Genomic DNA, 16,671 nt, shown 5'->3' on the forward strand with positions numbered 1-16,671 from the left:
GGTAGAGTGAAAAATCTGCCACTTGATTACACTGTCAGTATCAGAACGCTGACACACCTGCCCTCGAATCATTATCAAGTGAGACTCTGTACACTGTGACTGGAAGTGGGCTATTGAGACAGACAGCATAGCCAGATAATGTTTTGATGAGAAAATAAAACTGCCTTCTTCCTCTGCACAGCTTCCACAAGATCCCTGAAGGTACTGAAGAGTTCACCCAGCAGTGAGTGGAACGGTGAGCAGGGGAAAGGCACCTTCCAGGATTCTGATGAGTGCAGCCTGAGCAGCAGCACTCAGAGCAGCAGCTGCCACACCACAGAGAGCATACAGGAGCCCAAAAACTCATCTCCTGAGAAACACGTACAGAGCTGTGCCTCCGACTTTTCTAATGCTCTTGTCAAGGAATCTGATATTCTCAGTGATGATGACGATGATGACTATCAGAGCCTAAAGAAGGGCAGCCCTACTAAAGACATTGAAATACAGTTCCAACAGCTGAAGATTTCAGAGGAGCCTAGTACTGACTCTGAACGAGATCAAGCTGCTGAAAAGGAGGAAGGAGATCGTTTCAAGACAGGAGACCATCCAAAGCTGGTGCGTGGCCACTTCTGCCCAGTGAAGCGAAAAGTAAACAGCACAAAGCGTAACAGAGGAACTTTGACGGCAATGCAAGAACGTCACCAATCCCTTGACAGTCACTCTGATGCTGCAAACCTGGATCTGAACTGTATTTTAGAGAGGGAATTTAGCGTCCAGAGTTTAACGTCTGTAGTTAATGAGGACTGTTTTTATGAAGCTGTGGAGAGGCATGGAAAATCCTAGCTTGAAAATGTTCATTTGAAGTCCACATAAAATTCAACAAACTTATTTTGCTTTAAAACCAGTGAATTCATGGAAGCCGCAGCAAAACTACTATCTGATTTTGTGCACTAATACATTTTTTTCCACAAGAACAGCTGTAAAGGATTCTTAAGTTATTTTAATTTATTGTGGATCAAAAATAGATTAAGTTGGCCAAGGTCTGTAAATTAGTTCATCCCTTTCAAGCAGTTACTGAGATCATGTAGAATTCTTGGGGAGGGGCAGAAGGGCCTTGTTAGTACTTTAAATTATGCGGAAAAGGTGCTATCGAGTGGCAGAGGGGCATTGCAGTGGAAAGCAGCATTACAAAATGACTCCTTCAATACCTTGGGCATTTAATTTCTTTGGTTTTCATTTTTGCTTTATTTAAAGCAGAATTAAGTTATTTTAATGTGTTTTAGTGCACAATAGTGCAGAAATTACATTTTTGTATGTTTCAAGATGCTGTTTATACTTATATATATGTGTAAATACAAAAAACAAAGCTTGGCCTGTAATCTTTTATTTGACTGTATTTTTTATTTTCTCTACCAGCCTGTACAGTAAAAGACACAAGTATTGTACTTAGCCATGTTTTCTACTTTTTATCATGCTGCTTTTCTCTGGTTAGAGCTTAAAATCCCAAGTTCTTTGCTTTTGTATACATGAGAAGAGTATTAGCAGACCTTGAGGCAATCTGTGCACTTTATCCTCCTGTAAGCCAGTCACTTGAGTATATTTATACAAGGCTTTTGGTTTTGTTTTTTAAATTACTCTGCACAGTAGGATTTTCCCAGATAAAAAGAGCACAAAACCCCAAACAACATCTTTCTTACATGCTGAAGTATGAAAAATTTGTTACTTTCTTTGTTGCAATAATGCACTCACATTCATACAAACTTAATTATTCCAACTTAATTACATATCTCCCAACATACCTTGTTCTGGGTATTTGTTCTGTCCATTCCCCTCAAGCAAGAACCACCTGTAGGCACCTTGTAACTGGACTGTCCTATAACTTTTGTCTACAGCTGAATTAAATGAATAAATAAAATGGAAAAGCCCTCTCCACCACTTTTTCCAAAGTATTTCTTCCATACCTGAACAGATGTAGGAATATGCAAGTCAACACCAGTCAACATCATCAATGAGTTAAATCCAGATTCAGTTTGCTGCTGTTGCAGCTAATGTTCCTCTTCAGTTTGCTCTGTCTGACTGGTACTTTTAGGTAAATGCTGCCGCTTCTTCTGCTTCAGTTCTTCTCTGTAATTGTATGCAAAAAGGCTTGGGTCTTCCTCACACATTTTCCTGTATGTATTGCACAGATTTCTGAAGTGTGACATGGACAGCTGAAAAGGACGCAGAGTTGGATCAACATCTGCTGCCATCATCAACTCTTCTGTTTTTTTCAAACGTTCACTTTCAGGAAACAAGGTCCTAATGGCAGGGGCAAAGAGCAGAAAGAAAAGTTCAAACAATTCAGACAATTAAGTTTCCCCTAAGAGAGGCAAAGTTCTCTTGGGCTTTTACATACTCTTAATATAGGCCATTGTCTACCCAAATGCAAATATACAAGGGCCATTTTTCTGCAAATGCAATTTATAACAACATGGGAAAGTATATGCATATCTTATACATTAAACACATGCTATATGCTCATGATTCAAAATATTAAAAAAAGAAAGAGCTTTTGGGTATGGATGCTGTCATAGAGCCTTCTTGGAATTAGCCTAATATTTAGAGAGCAACAACAGATTCAAATTTGTTTTGTCCTGATCTGTTTTGCACATGACTTTTTTTTAGGATGTATCATTCCAATGGGCCAGATATTGTTATCACTTGTCATTAACAGTGTAATTCCAATGCCAGAAAAAAAAAGCAAAGGAGGAAGAAAGTAATATTTAATTATTGTTCATGTTTTAATATGGAAGATGTGCCTGGAGTCCTAGATTTCATTTTCTGCTCTGTCACTGTTCACAGATGGTCAGATAAGCTCACGTACTCTGTGACCTGACACATTAGCATCTTTCTTTCACAAGTTCCCCAAATCATAATAATACTAGTTCAAGTGATTTTTAATGTCTTGCAAAAATGCATTAACAAAGTGCCAACTACTGCAAGTACTAGCTGACTAGCTCTTACTTGCAATCATTCTGTCTACAGCAGGCCAGGAAGGCAGAAAATTTGCACATGGTTGATGTGCATGTCTCAATTTTCAAATTACCTGCCTTTGTCTTACATACCTAAAAATGCTTACAGACCTAAAAATGCTGTGCAGTGAATACAATAGCACATCCCACGCCCCCAGAGTGTGCTTTGCAGGTTGCCTGGACAAGCTAGTCAGAAGGCTTTGTATAAATGAAAGTTGTCTCTTGGTGGAGACAGAGCACAAAGCTAAAAAGGGCTTTAAAAAGACAAGAAAAGGATGGAATTTCGAGGAACAACCTGGTTTAAAGTAGTGTGCCACAAGGCCTTGATTACAAATTTCTCCAATATTTTCAGCAGCATTGTCAGCAAAGTTAAAATGGATCAGGATTTTGATCCTTTCTTAAGTTATTCTCACCTTTGAACTAATAGTTAAAAGGTGTTCCTCAAGCCAAATATATTTAATCACCTTTTACATACAGACTACAAACCATCTTATAAACATACATGAGCAGTAAATCAAACTATTTTTCTTCATCAATTTAGTATCTTAATCCAGCATGCCACGTCTCACTCAGGTGTCAGAAGTTGCACACAGATGTACACTGATTTTTATTTTTATACAGTACCTTGTAACTAATGCAATAACTCCATTATGCACTAGAAGTTGCTAATTTTTTTTCAGGTCAACTAAAGAATAAGAGGATTGTGGTTCTTTGCTGCATGCTAGGGCTAAAGCACGTTAATCTGTTGTGGACTATGTGATGTCCAAAAATTCAGATTTGCCTTCCTTGCTGCAAAAGAATGCGGAGCGCTTATTAGCTATTTCAAATTACACAATAGTCGATTATTTTATTAAAAAAAACACTTTGGCACAAATATTCTGCATAACATATACATGCTGACTGTGTGCACCTTCTACTTATATTGTCAACTGAAGCCACTGTTTCATGAAGAAAAAAAAAAAGTAAATCAAATACAAACCCAGACAGTTTGGATAACTCATTTTCTCACCACCTCCAAATGGATACTCAAACGTTAGCACAGGTGAAGCAACTTTCACTTTTGATCAAATGTTTACATCCCAGACATTAATATCATACAGTGCCTCAGGCAGAAAAAATATAACACTACCCCATCTGAAAACTAGAGGCAAAATTCTCTGTTCACCTTCAAAATAGCAACAAATAAGGCATATAGTTCAACAAGGTCTTATCCTCTCTAATTCTAAACTGCTTCCAAACCTTGTCCAACAAATTTCAGCTAGCCAAAACTATAGCTATATGCCTCTAGTACCTCACCCCAGCCATATCCCATATTTCCACAAGGCTGAAAGCCGGCTTTTCCCATACCAAGTCAGACACATGTCTGTGCTAGAGTTTTAACAGGACCCCTGGAGAACAGACAGAAGTTTTCCTGCATCAGTTACAGAACCTAGTAAATTCTCTCAGCAAGACGTGGGGCTTTTTAGAGAGGCAATAAGAACTCCATACAAGGGCAGGCACTGAAACAAGAATTTGACCTTTTGCCACTATCCCTCGAAATAAGTAACAGTTCCCACAGATCAAATTCTTTCCCCACACACTGCAAGCTTCAATTCAGAATTTTGAGACTTATTTTTGAACTCAACCAACAAATGATGTTGATTTTGTGGTTTTGTTTTGTTTGCTTGTCCATTTGCTTTAAAGTATCAGAGACAGACAGACTATTGGAAAGATCACCAATTTATCCCAGTAATTTTAACAGCTTCAATTACACTAACAGAAACGCAGAGCAATTATTCTACAGCTAAAGCAGAGACACATTCACCTTTCAATTCTGTATCTAAAAATCATTCTGAAATGGAAAGATTTGATGAACCATGATGACATCTATAAATGGAGTGAATAAAATAAAATGCATGGCTAGAAGTGTTATCAACTGATGTAGTAGCATTTACAAAAACATGGCCCGAGAATTTTTCTTGGAAGTTCCTTACTCAATTCCACGGAAGCAGTGTTTTCTTCTAAACTGAAAAGCACTTCGAACCACTTTTTCTACTAGCTCGAATGGCTGCTGTATCTTTGGTTGCACCAATGGAGTGAAATGCACTACAGCCACATCCACCTATAAGGAAAAGCAAAATATAAAATATTTGAGTAGATGTAGTCCTTTGAGAGGTGTTATTTCTTTAGAGTTAACAAGTGAGGCAGCAGGAAACAGGCAGAACACAGGAAGACATTGTGACAGGTAACAGCTGTGTGATGGCTAGTGTCATAGTATTTGATTTGGCTTGACTTTCAAAGCCCTGGAGAATTTTAGTCTTTCTTAGTTATCTACATATTTCTAATTAGCTCACATGCCAGTAGTCCTTCGTACTTTTTTCCCCATGGCACCTTCTCCATCGAGAACAACTTCCACGTAATCTGTAAAGTAATTAGCACTTCTTTCTTGAGATCCTTCCACAAGACAATTCTACTAGACAGTATTTGATCTGCAGACTGAAGGGCAGTTGGAAAAAAATGGTATTATAATTAGAAATCAAACCCACTCCCTATATATTTTCATCTGCTCTAGGGCTTTCGCAAAATGCGAGCCAAGAACCTACCTTTCAATACAGTAAGATTTTAAAAATCTAGTCTATTCAAAGGAATGATGGGTAGAAAGAAATTTGCATTCAATTTAGGTGACAACTGAAGTCTGTATTTACACTGTGTTCCATCACACTTAATCCAAAATCATAGTTGAATGCTTCCACACATCTCTCTTTCAAGTTTGTTTATTCTTTTATAGTTCTCAAATCAGCTTGGTTCACAGACCTGTCACTTCCCCTGTGTCTGAAAACAGAATGAAACAACATCCTGCCTTCGACGCACAGATGTACACTTTATATACACAGATGTACATATAAAAACACACACAATATGTCACGCAATTACAGCGACATTGTATTATGTTGAAACACCCTGAAAAAAAACAACACATTCAGACAATGCTTTTTTCCACTTCTCCACTTTTTCTGTAAGCTAGAGGGTCAAGACCAAGAGAGAAAAATTGTTTGAAGGACTAAAATATAAAAATGGTTTAAAAAAAATAATTAAAAAAAAGTCACAGCTTATGTATAAGCGAGAGGACAAATCAAAACCTGACATACAGAATATGCAGAGAAATGCACATACATGCTTTTGCGAAGCAGTTTCTGAATTTCTCATGTGCTTCTACACTTGTCACAGGCTGTTACCTGTCAGGAAGACCACCAGCACACAGTGAAAGCTTGTGTTCACACCGAGTGTCTGAAAAGTTGATCTTTTAGAAACATAAATACATGTATATGCTTCACACAATCAACTCCTTGAACAGAAACACTAAGGGCTTATTTACATATGTGGATGTTTATCTTCTTTTTTATCATGCAATATAAAAATACCTTTCCCCCATAAAATTTGGGACAAGAAAACCACCAGAGACCATTTGGGATCTCCTAGCCCCCCCAGTTTTGCAGAACTGCTCCTAAGTGAGGTATGAAGACACTTTTGTTGTTGAGAGCAGGACCTGCATCTTTAAAAATAAAATTCTAAGGGAGAGGAAAGAAGAACACAATCTAGAAGCAGCGCAGAATTCAAGGGTAAAAAAAAGCTCAATTTGCAATCTCAAGGCCAGTGGGCAATAATTTCTGCTTCTGAAACAAAACGCAGCACTCCTCAGCATTTGTTCCACTGCAGACACGGTTTTCTTTGGACCCCAGGAAAGCTGCCTGGTAGCTATAGCAACAGATACAGGGCAAAGCTTTTTCCTTGTAATGGGCCGCTCTTTTACAATGACACAAGCTATTTTTCCCTAACCTTTTTAATATGCATAAAACAGAGAGAAGAATTATGAAAACCAAAACGGAGTTCACGAGAGCACTTAGAATGCACAAGTTCATTTTATTAAATGTTATCTTTTCTTAAAGGATAATTTTATTGGTAACACTCCTTTTGCCCACCAAGTACATTCGTAATATTTACAAAATAATACTCCATTCTTATAAAATAATGAATATGAAAGTTATCCTACTGGTATATCCTGAACTGTCAGTAGCATAACAGCTGTTCTCCCTTACTGTTTCAGTATATGAGTACAAGGAATGTTCATGTTCTAGTAAGGCAGGAGGAACACGTGACAGCACAATTTAATTCAGTCTGCTGCCTTGCTCATGAAATCAACACTTGAAATTAGAATAAACCTAAATGAGACAATTTTACTAATCGTTAAACATAAAGGTCTCATGATGGGCAATGCATGTATCCGCAACAAGGCTTTATCAAAAGAAAACTCACATATCCCCTTCCAAGCTGTAATTTTCTCCTACAGGGAACTGAAACCTAAGCAAAGTTATTACACTTAATTAAAACAGACCGTGTGAGTTCCTAAAAGACAGTCCTAAATCAGCACTTTCATCAACAGAGTGTTCAGTACCAGCACTGTACCTGTCTACTACAGGCAAATGTTAGATCTAACACCAGATACATCTGTCTCATAGCGGTCTTCTTCTGACATGAGGGTTTCATTTTGGTTCCTTTCCAGCAGAAAATAACTGCAGCACTGCACTTATAGCAATAATCTAATTCCTGTGCAACAGGCTTGTAACAACTTAACTCCATTGCCACTAGGCTCATGTCACCTCCAGGGCTTGAAAAAGTCCCTTGAATGTTTTGTGCTTTTGAGTTACAATTTAGACGATAACCTCTTTCACACCTTCGGTGCTCATCTTCATCTGGTTTCCTTCCCTGCTTCTTCAGAAGGAGCAGTGGTAGAAACAAAGGTCAAAACTGCTTTCAGACAAAAGTTTATTACTGCTGATACTACATGTTAAGAATCATTCCCAAAGTATTTTTTAAGTAGCAAAGGCACTGCTGTTTTTCTGATGTAAACTAAGGATATATAAGTATGGTTCAATTCGAAGGCTGAATCATAGTTTCAACCTTGGAACCTTTGAACCATTTAACCATAGACTTGGTTTGAACCAAGTCTAATAAGCAGCACGCACATGTACAGAGGAAGAGTACCCAGAACAGGTCAAACACACAGCAAAACTTGTCCAGGATGCCCATTCTCCTGCAATCTGTGGACAGGGACCTGCTGAGTTTAAAATGTTGTCTTCACATTCATGAGTTTCAAGGGATTTTTCTACCAAGAATTTGGTCTAGTTGCTTTTGAATGCCTGCAAACATCGTGTATTTCCCTGTACTGTGTGGAGACAAGGTTTTACAGTTTATGCATGGAGGCAGCGTAGTTCTTTCAATTTGTAGCTGTGCCATCTGCTATTTTTAATATACAACTCCTTCTTATCATACTGGAAAATATGGAATTTTCCTTCCCAATCATACTTTGGACTTCTCAGTGCTTTAGCTTAGCCCTTCTCATAAACAGCACCATTCCAGGATGAAAAGGCACTAGATTGTTTCTCATACAGAAGTTAAAACTTCTGATTGCCTTACTAACCAACCACTTTTTTGATGGAGCAAGGAGCCATCAAGATATGGCTTTACAAAGTACCACAGTGAATTTCACTACAAAACTCAAAAAAAAAAACAACCCACAACACAACAAACAAACAAACAAAAAACCAGATTAATGAATTCAACTATTGATGCACGTGTTCTTCCCCTTGCGTCATTTATATTAATGCTTCACTTCAATTTGCTACTTTATCAAATCTGTAGTACTATAAAGTTCCCTTTGCAATTTTTCAGAGTTAAATCTCATCTTTACTATTCTCAAAATTTTCATGAGCAAAACATTCTTCAGAACAGTCTTCACATTTTTACAGACTGATGATGTTATGCAGCACAAGGTTTTACTTAGACTCACTCTACAATTCCGCTAATAAATTAAACTCCAGTCAGTGCGAAAACTGACCATTTATTTCTACCCATCTATTCATATCTAGTTTTCCAACCAACTATTTCTCCCCTGTAAAGACCTTTCTACTTTACTCTGTGACCATTTAATTCTTTCAAGAACTTTGGAAAGGCCATCACAAATGCTTTCTGATAACGTAAGTAAATCTCACTGTGGTCCATCCACACATTCTCTTACTGCTCCAAAGAACCCCAAATAGACTTATGAGACATTACACATTTCTGCAGCATTTATATATTATCCGCTTATTTTGATTTTTAAAGTAGTTTCTACCAGTTTGGCCAGTACTGTAAGGAAGTTCTTGACCAGCTGGAAAACCCCAAGCACATCTAAAGATGTCATGTCAGAACGGACACATGATATTAGCTCATACTGCAGTTACTGAACCATCACACTAGTGTCTGCCTGGGAACTGAGAAGCTTCCCTCAGATGGGAGAGCTGACAAGTTGTTAAACGTCACCATGTCTAAAGAAACAAATCCAGGGATTCCTCATTAGCAAATGAAAATAAAATAATTTTGATCCTCCAAATCTTGCACCACAAAGATGAACACGGGAAACTGAAAGCCAGAAACAGAACCTACAGTTATATCACTGCTGTAAGCAGCAAGACTTCTCTCGGCCCCTCAATTTCTAATACTGACTTGTTGAGGCCACTTCACCAATAAATTGCAGTTACCATGTAAACTTTATTAGTAGCTTTATTCCTTCATTCTTTTATATAGAATGATAACAAAGTAAAGGATGATCTACAGAAGGCAAAAGCTATCAAGGACAGATGAGGAAAACCTGTAGCTGAATGGAAATATGCTGCTGTTCCAATTAGAAATTAAAATACATTGCATAGTTCTTTCCTAGGAAGTTTAAACTCATAATAAGATTATATGTGATGAAAAAAAAAAAAAAAAGAGAGAGAGAAAGAAAAAAAAAAAGAAAACTGTCTAGCTCTCAGATCAACTTAAATGAATCCTACCTACCCCCATCCCTGAATTCATAAATTTATGGTTTCTGGATTATCAAGATTTTATTCCGCCTTTTAATCACTGTTTACAGTTTTCATCATAGAGGCTGGGTATCATGATGTATTTAGCACGAAGGGCCTCCATGTATTTTTCTCTATAATCTCTTTGCTTTCCCTTACTAAGTGTTTGTCAAACAAAACTCATTAAACAAAGTAGTCCTTTATTCTCTGCTAGATGGAACTAAGAGAGGGAACAAACAACAGTACTGCACTTGCTGTAGAGAACAGAAAAAACAACACTCCAAGAAATTTTGTTAATACACGCCAATGCAGTTTTATATGAGAAGGGACAGTTCCACTCAAGAGAAACTGCATTTTTCCAAGACATCTACAGTGAAGAAAACATCTCAGACCTCACATCGAGCAGTAAGTGCTACACAAACAGAAATGTATGATAACTGTGTATTTTATTACACTTACAGTGCTTATAGTTGAATTTATCATGCCCTTAAATCAGTTCACCCTGTTAATTATAATATATGATTACCATTTGCAGTGCTTTGGGTTTGTTTGCATGCTTGAAAATGCTGAAATTTTAAAAAGGATGCAATAAAAAGGCTAACTCAAGATCCTAATTAGCTCTTCCAGATTATGCTTTTGAGTGATTTTGAACTACCTAGACATGTCAGTTCCTTCTGTAAAAGAAAGATAAGACCTCTTTCCCATGGGCCTGATACAGCAAATGATACATATTTGCCAAAGCAACTCTACACAGACTGAACAAACCAAAGGGATCTGGAAATAGGAAAGACTTGGAAATAAGATTTTTAAATAGAGTAGCTGTTAACATACTCACCCTAACTATAATCATTTGATATATACATATGTTTATGCTGGACAGAGTTAGCACATCCTTAAACAATTACCTGAATTAAGTAAAATATATAAATTCTAGTTTATTACTAACACTGCACTACAAAATTAGAGAATTACTTGATATGTAATGCTACTAAAGACACGGTCAAAAAATTGCAGTTCTGTGTACAAAAAGGTGAAATAAGAGTATAATGCCACTGTTATTTTGTGCTCCACTTAATTCAACTTTATCCCTATTGTTATGGCTTTTCAAAAAAGTTTTAACAATACTGAACAGTAACATTAAACTTGGTCTTATTTAGACAGAATGTCTGTGAAAGCATAAAGACTGCTCTTTCTTTATCATGCCGATAAAAAACAAGAACTGCCAAATATATAGCCCCCCTCAAAAGTCTGCACGCCTTTTAAATCCTCATCACTGGTTTCAAACCATTTTTCTTCATTTGCTATCCCAGCGGTCCAACTGATCTAACACCAATAGTTATCTCTTCACAGGTGCATCCTACTACCCAAATGTTTTACTCTGTCAAATTAAACTTGATCCTTTATGCAAGATTGTTTTTTTTAAACAATTTTTTAAATCTTCCACTGTATGGTAAATTTGCAAATTATTTTCAGTAGCTTTCTGATTAAAAATGCACTTACACAACTGAGTTGATCCTTATCAGTATTAAAACCAGTATTTTATTTTATAGACAACAACACATCGTATTCACACTTATAATTCACTTGCTAAGACTGTTGATCTATGTCAAGGTCTGAGAAGCACTGGCTGAAAATAAAACAGTGATTCAGAAACGTTAGTTATGTAAGTTAACCATGAAATATTGCAAAAACTAAGCACCTTCTTATTCTTCTTCAAAAACATGAAAATTGGGATCAGTTACTACAGAAAAGAACGGCAATATTTAAAGACCTGAAATAAAGGGTTGCTTTGAACTATACTTTAAACAAAAGATAACAATGTTCATTGTTAAAAAACAGTCAACAGGAGCTACAATTACATCCATCAACACACTTAAGGTGCATTAAGAGTAGAATATATTTTTCACCAATGTGTTTTTCTACAATGGCTTCTAACCTGCAAGTTTCTAACATTTCATTCAAAATGTGTATTTGTCTAGTAAGCCTGCAATCTGTATATGATTACTGAGTGCAACTCCAGTAAAGTAAGTTTTGTTTGATGGCTTTTAATCATGTATGAAAGAGCAGCCCCCTCTTACAAGCCATGCTAACGCTGTCCATTTGTCACCATTTACGTTCAAGTGCCTTTCATGCAGCTGCTCTCATCTGCTGCAGGGTCACGTTCAGATACTCATTCAGATAGCTCTGATTTCAAATGCAAGCTTTTTTTGTTTGCTGATTTCTTTTTCTTTCTGGCTGCACTTCTCCTCCCCCTCCTCCCCTTCCTCCCTATCACACAGACAGCTCCAGCCCCGGCTACGAAGCTGCCAACCAGTTACACACGTTTACAGGAGAGAAACGGGCAGACAAAAGGGGACAGCAGCTAACCATGGCATCAGCAGGTCTGCAGTTCTTTGCCTTTATGCTGGCTTTGTTTGGTGCTTTTGGAGACATCGCAGCCACCTTGTTGCCAAACTGGAAAGTAAACGCAGATGTTGGTTCCAATATCATAACAGCTATAACACAGATGCAAGGACTTTGGATGGACTGCACATGGTACAGCACCGGGATGTTTAGCTGCACCCTGAAATACTCCGTCCTCTCACTGCCCGTCTACATCCAGGCTGCACGGACCACCATGGTACTGTCTTGCATCCTGTCAGCTTTTGGCATCTGCATCACTACAGTTGGAATGAAATGCACAAAACTGGGAGGGGACACTGACAGCAAAAGTCACACTTGCTTTGCTGGAGGAGTCTGCTTTGTTCTTGCGGGAATCTTTGGATTAGTACCGACATCGTGGTACACAAGAGAAATCATTTCAAATTTCCTGGACCAGACCATTCCAGAAAGCAGTAAGCATGAACCAGGAGGAGCAGTTTATATAGGATTCATTTCAGCAGGGTTTCTGCTTGTCGCAGGTGTCATCTTCTGCACTTCCTGCTTCAAAAAGCAGCAAGGAGCATGGATTTACCCTCCAAAGCAGCAGCATTTCCCATCCACACAGCAGGAGAACAATGCAGGTTACAACTTGAAGGACTATGTGTAAATATAGTTGTTTCTATTCATTGAGGTGGTCTTTTTTTGTATGCTAAGTGTAGTTTGATTAGTTTGATTACTTTAAAGAATGTCTAACACTTGAATTTTCTTACATCTGGTCTGCAATTATATTTATGCAAGGTATTTTGGTTTTAGTGAGATCAGCAGAAAGAATGTGATAGGAAACAATGCTTAAGTCTCTTGCAAGAGTACTTTTCAGTTGATTTTTCAAACCATTCTTTTCAACTTTCCAAGTAACATTTGCTGAATAGAAAGTAATTATTTCAACATAAGCAACAGCACAATTAATGGTTTCTTACAGCCAAGATGCTTAAAAACAATCTATTTATCAAATCAGGCTATCAGTAACATAGAATGCATTATAGAGCATTTTACTTTTTCTCCTTTTCTATGATGCAAGGAAAAAGAAAAAAGAAAAAACAAAAAACACCTCTCTGTCCAAGAAGCCCAATTGAATGGCCTTTAACCAACAGGCACACTTGCCTTTCATTATCAGTTCCAAATTGTCTTGGTAACTAGATTTCCTAAAAGGAAAAAAAACCAACAACCAACCATGCAAACAAATCAAAACCAAAAAACAAAGCAAGAAAAAGAACAACAACAAAAAGCACACACAAAGACCTGTACCCCCCCACACACCTTAGCTGCATTGTTTATTTGCATATCAGGATGAAGAATCAGCAGTACTATTCAGATGGTGCCAAAAATGTGTCTCCCGCCTCAAACTGCCACCTGCTGTGGGTTTCCTTTATTATTGTTACAGAAATGCCTATTGGGCATTCTCCAATTGCTACTAATCTATCACTACATAATGAGCAGTACAACAGAAATGTAACCAAGACTATGAAAACATCTGTAAACTGTAGCGCACAGGATGCAAACTATGCACATGAAAAATCTGGAAGCCTTCTGGCTTACACTTGCTTAAATTAACTTTTACCAGCTCAGATACTACAGCTACCATCCATTGTCTTGAACATTTCTGGCCTTCTAGAAGAATTTCACAGGTGCTTTTAATAATTCCGCTAAGGTACACTGCAGGCCCACACCCAGGTATCCCATTACTGTAAAATGTAATGTACAATGATGCTAAAGAAACTGCTGCTTCGTTTAAAGGTATTTTGTTAACTCCCTTATTTTGAATAATAATCTTGGATCCTTTAACCTTTTCTTTCAACACACGGATTTTATTTCTTATTGCTCACTGGCAGAGGATGTCCTATCAAAATGCTTTCCCAAATGAAAATCAACTTGATGTTAACTTGCTAGCACAGGTAAGGGGCCATGATGCAGGCCTCTACATTTAGGAATATGATAATTCCAGACAAGTCTTTCAATAAATCCAATTGATACGTATTCTGTGTATCTATATACAACTTTCACTTCCCATGTTAGTAGCCTGAAATTCATAAGAACAGTATAAATTATACTGTTATATATTACAACAGTGTAATGTTATATATATATATATATAACATTATATACAGAGTTAATTTGTCAGAGAAAGTAAAAACTTCTGTTACAGCATTTTAGAAAGTGAAATGCTTTCTACATCTAATAATGTGAAGAGTCTTTGTTCTACTGCCCATATTCTCTGAATGGAACTTCATCTTGCTTTTATTACTACTGCTACATGGCCATTTTGAGCTTCCTATCTATTCATCAAGGAGCTCGTTTTGTACTATTCCTAACATTGTCATCAGCTGTTAGCTAGTATTGTGGAGAATTAACCATGAGCAAAAAGCCATTTTTCTTTGCTTAAGACACAATGCTGTGCAGCATTGTTCCATAAACCAGAAACCTATTACGTTTCAATGTTCATAGGTATTGTTAAAAAATATTTATTCATTGAGCTAATGAGGTAATCAAGTCATTCCTGCAAACCATGCTTCTCCACCTTTAGTAAGGGGCTTGACATGACACTATGCTGTGATCATTGCTAATATATGTGAATTAAAACAAACATTTATAAAACAAGAACCAAAGATGTTTTTAGAGGACATATAAAAAATGTACTAATTGCATACTAAAAGAGAAATGAAGTATTCTTAAGTTATATAAGCAGCAAATTTTTCTTTCTAAAAACTTTACGCAGAAGTACCTGAATGTCTTTGTATGCCTATGAAATAAAAATCAAGCACTGAGCTGCATCATTGACAATGCACTGCAAGAGTTTTCCAAGAATGCAAAGGTTCTATCAGCAACAGTAACATCTCAAACTATGTCAGTCTACTGCCAAGTGAAACAGTGACAATACAGAAGGTCAATCTACAACAGGAGATTGAAAGAAACAAAATATAGAGCACCTGTAACCAGGACCACCTGAAAAGCTTATACTTCCTGTTTTTGCAATATAATCAATTTTTGCTTTAAATCAAAAAAATATATTGAATTAATACATGCCTGCCTTTAATAGTACTCCCTTTTTATAGGATTTGCTTATACTGAGATATTTGTCACATCTCTGTGAGTTTTCCCTCTCTCTCAATCAGCTGAGGCCTTTTCAATATAGGAAAATGGGAGTATTGGTTAGAGCTTCCCAGTTCTGAGATACAGATGGCAGGAGCCTTTTCACTACAGCTCTACTATGTTCTCAAATCACAGCCACCTTTGAGAAACAATCACCACAAAATTGGAATTTGGGCCTTATTGAACACTATTTCATGCACTTGGATGGAATCCTGAAATTGTTTCTGAAAAAGATAAGAGACGGCAAAACAAACAAACAAAAAAAAAATGCCAAAAAAAGGTCTTATGTATGATCAGTTTACTTCACAACCGACTGCTGTCACAAATAATAATTTAATGTTTGGACAGTTACTTGCTCAAAAAATACTAAAAGAATTTTAAACCATTATCAAAATATGCACAGCAAAAGACTGTAAAATTCACTGTGGTAAGAGAGAGGGAATGGGCTTAAAAATGTTCTCAAGAGAGAAGTCTGAGGAGTAAAAAGACCAAGAGAGAGATTGTGATAAAGGGAAAGAATGACTTATTGAAGAGGTGAACAAATCATTTCAAGAGGATCTTTCAGAAGCAGAAAGTAGATTTCCACATGCACTTAGGGCACACAGACCCCACTCAGTGTATCAGGCACACATTTTTACAAAAACAAAAAAAAAAGATCTACATCCAAAATCTAGTTTAAATATATCATTCTTGATTCCTGTAATCCTAATGGCTATTAATAAAAGTCTGGCAGTAAATAAGAGGATAGCAAAGCCACTGTTCTCCTCTCAAAAGCAGATAGGAGAGAGATCAGATGGTTACTTTTTTAAACAGGGAGTAGGATGTAGGTGACTAAGTGGTATAGCGAATAAGAGGGTGTTAAATATACTGAAGATAAGCAGAGTGAAATGTAAAGATTATACATGTGGTAAAATTAGAGATCTTTGACATAAGAAAAGCTTTTATTTATCAGGGTCTTTCAGAGGACCCACCAAATTTTCCAGGCACAGTTCCCAAACTGTTCATAACTGCAAACTGCAAAATAACTGGCTTTCTATGTATGCTCCAATCCTAGCAGACTATCCTATTGCTAAATTTATATCACCCTCTCCGGAAACACCCAAAGAAGTACAGTGATCTTACAGATAAAACTTGAAGGTCAAAGCCAAGTTCTGAGGAACCAAAAAAGTATCTTCTTGAACCATGTACGCTTCACTTACAGGTGTAACACACCACTCTACTTAGTAGTACAGAGATGCTGAACTGAAAATCAGATATATTACCTGTCTGAAAAATTAACAATAAAACACACACACACACAAAAAACAAACAAA

General features: G+C 37.0%; 3 protein-coding genes across 11 annotated transcripts in view; 2 read left to right on the plus strand and 1 right to left on the minus strand.

Moving 5' to 3' along the window:
• Positions 1–1,428, plus strand: part of TIAM2 (TIAM Rac1 associated GEF 2) — an 89,821-nt gene extending 88,393 nt beyond the window's left edge. For all 5 annotated transcript variants that reach the window (XM_084515836.1, XM_084515837.1, XM_084515839.1 and 2 more), the window contains one exon: positions 182–1,428. In XM_084515836.1, the coding sequence (XP_084371962.1) occupies positions 182–822 (641 nt within the window). In that variant the 3' untranslated portion in view covers positions 823–1,428. The remainder of the gene's footprint in view (positions 1–181) is intronic.
• The window catches only part of TFB1M (transcription factor B1, mitochondrial), a 34,751-nt gene continuing 19,438 nt past the window's right edge, over positions 1,359–16,671 (minus strand). For 3 of the 4 annotated variants that reach the window (XM_084515848.1, XM_084515849.1, XM_084515847.1), the window contains exons 7-8: positions 4,964–5,091; positions 1,359–2,277 (exon numbers count right to left, since the gene is read on the minus strand). In XM_084515848.1, the coding sequence (XP_084371974.1) occupies positions 2,025–2,277; positions 4,964–5,091 (381 nt within the window). In that variant the 3' untranslated portion in view covers positions 1,359–2,024. Of the gene's footprint in view, positions 2,278–3,614; positions 3,780–4,963; positions 5,092–16,671 lie in introns of all 4 variants that reach the window. The other variant, XR_014691970.1, reaches the window with a different exon arrangement.
• On the plus strand, positions 10,009–16,670 carry CLDN20 (claudin 20). 2 transcript variants are annotated; one of them, XM_084515851.1, is made up of 2 exons: positions 10,009–10,278; positions 12,130–16,670. In XM_084515851.1, the coding sequence occupies exon 2, from the start codon at positions 12,219–12,221 to the stop codon at positions 12,876–12,878; it is 660 nt and encodes a 219-aa protein (XP_084371977.1). In that variant the 5' UTR covers positions 10,009–10,278; positions 12,130–12,218; the 3' UTR covers positions 12,879–16,670. The 2 variants fall into 2 exon arrangements, with proteins under 2 accessions (XP_084371977.1, XP_084371976.1); XM_084515850.1 differs by having other exon boundaries at positions 10,009–10,255.

Source organism: Aythya ferina, assembly GCF_964211825.1.
Source record: "Aythya ferina genome assembly, chromosome: 3".
Lineage (NCBI taxonomy): Eukaryota > Metazoa > Chordata > Aves > Anseriformes > Anatidae > Aythya > Aythya ferina.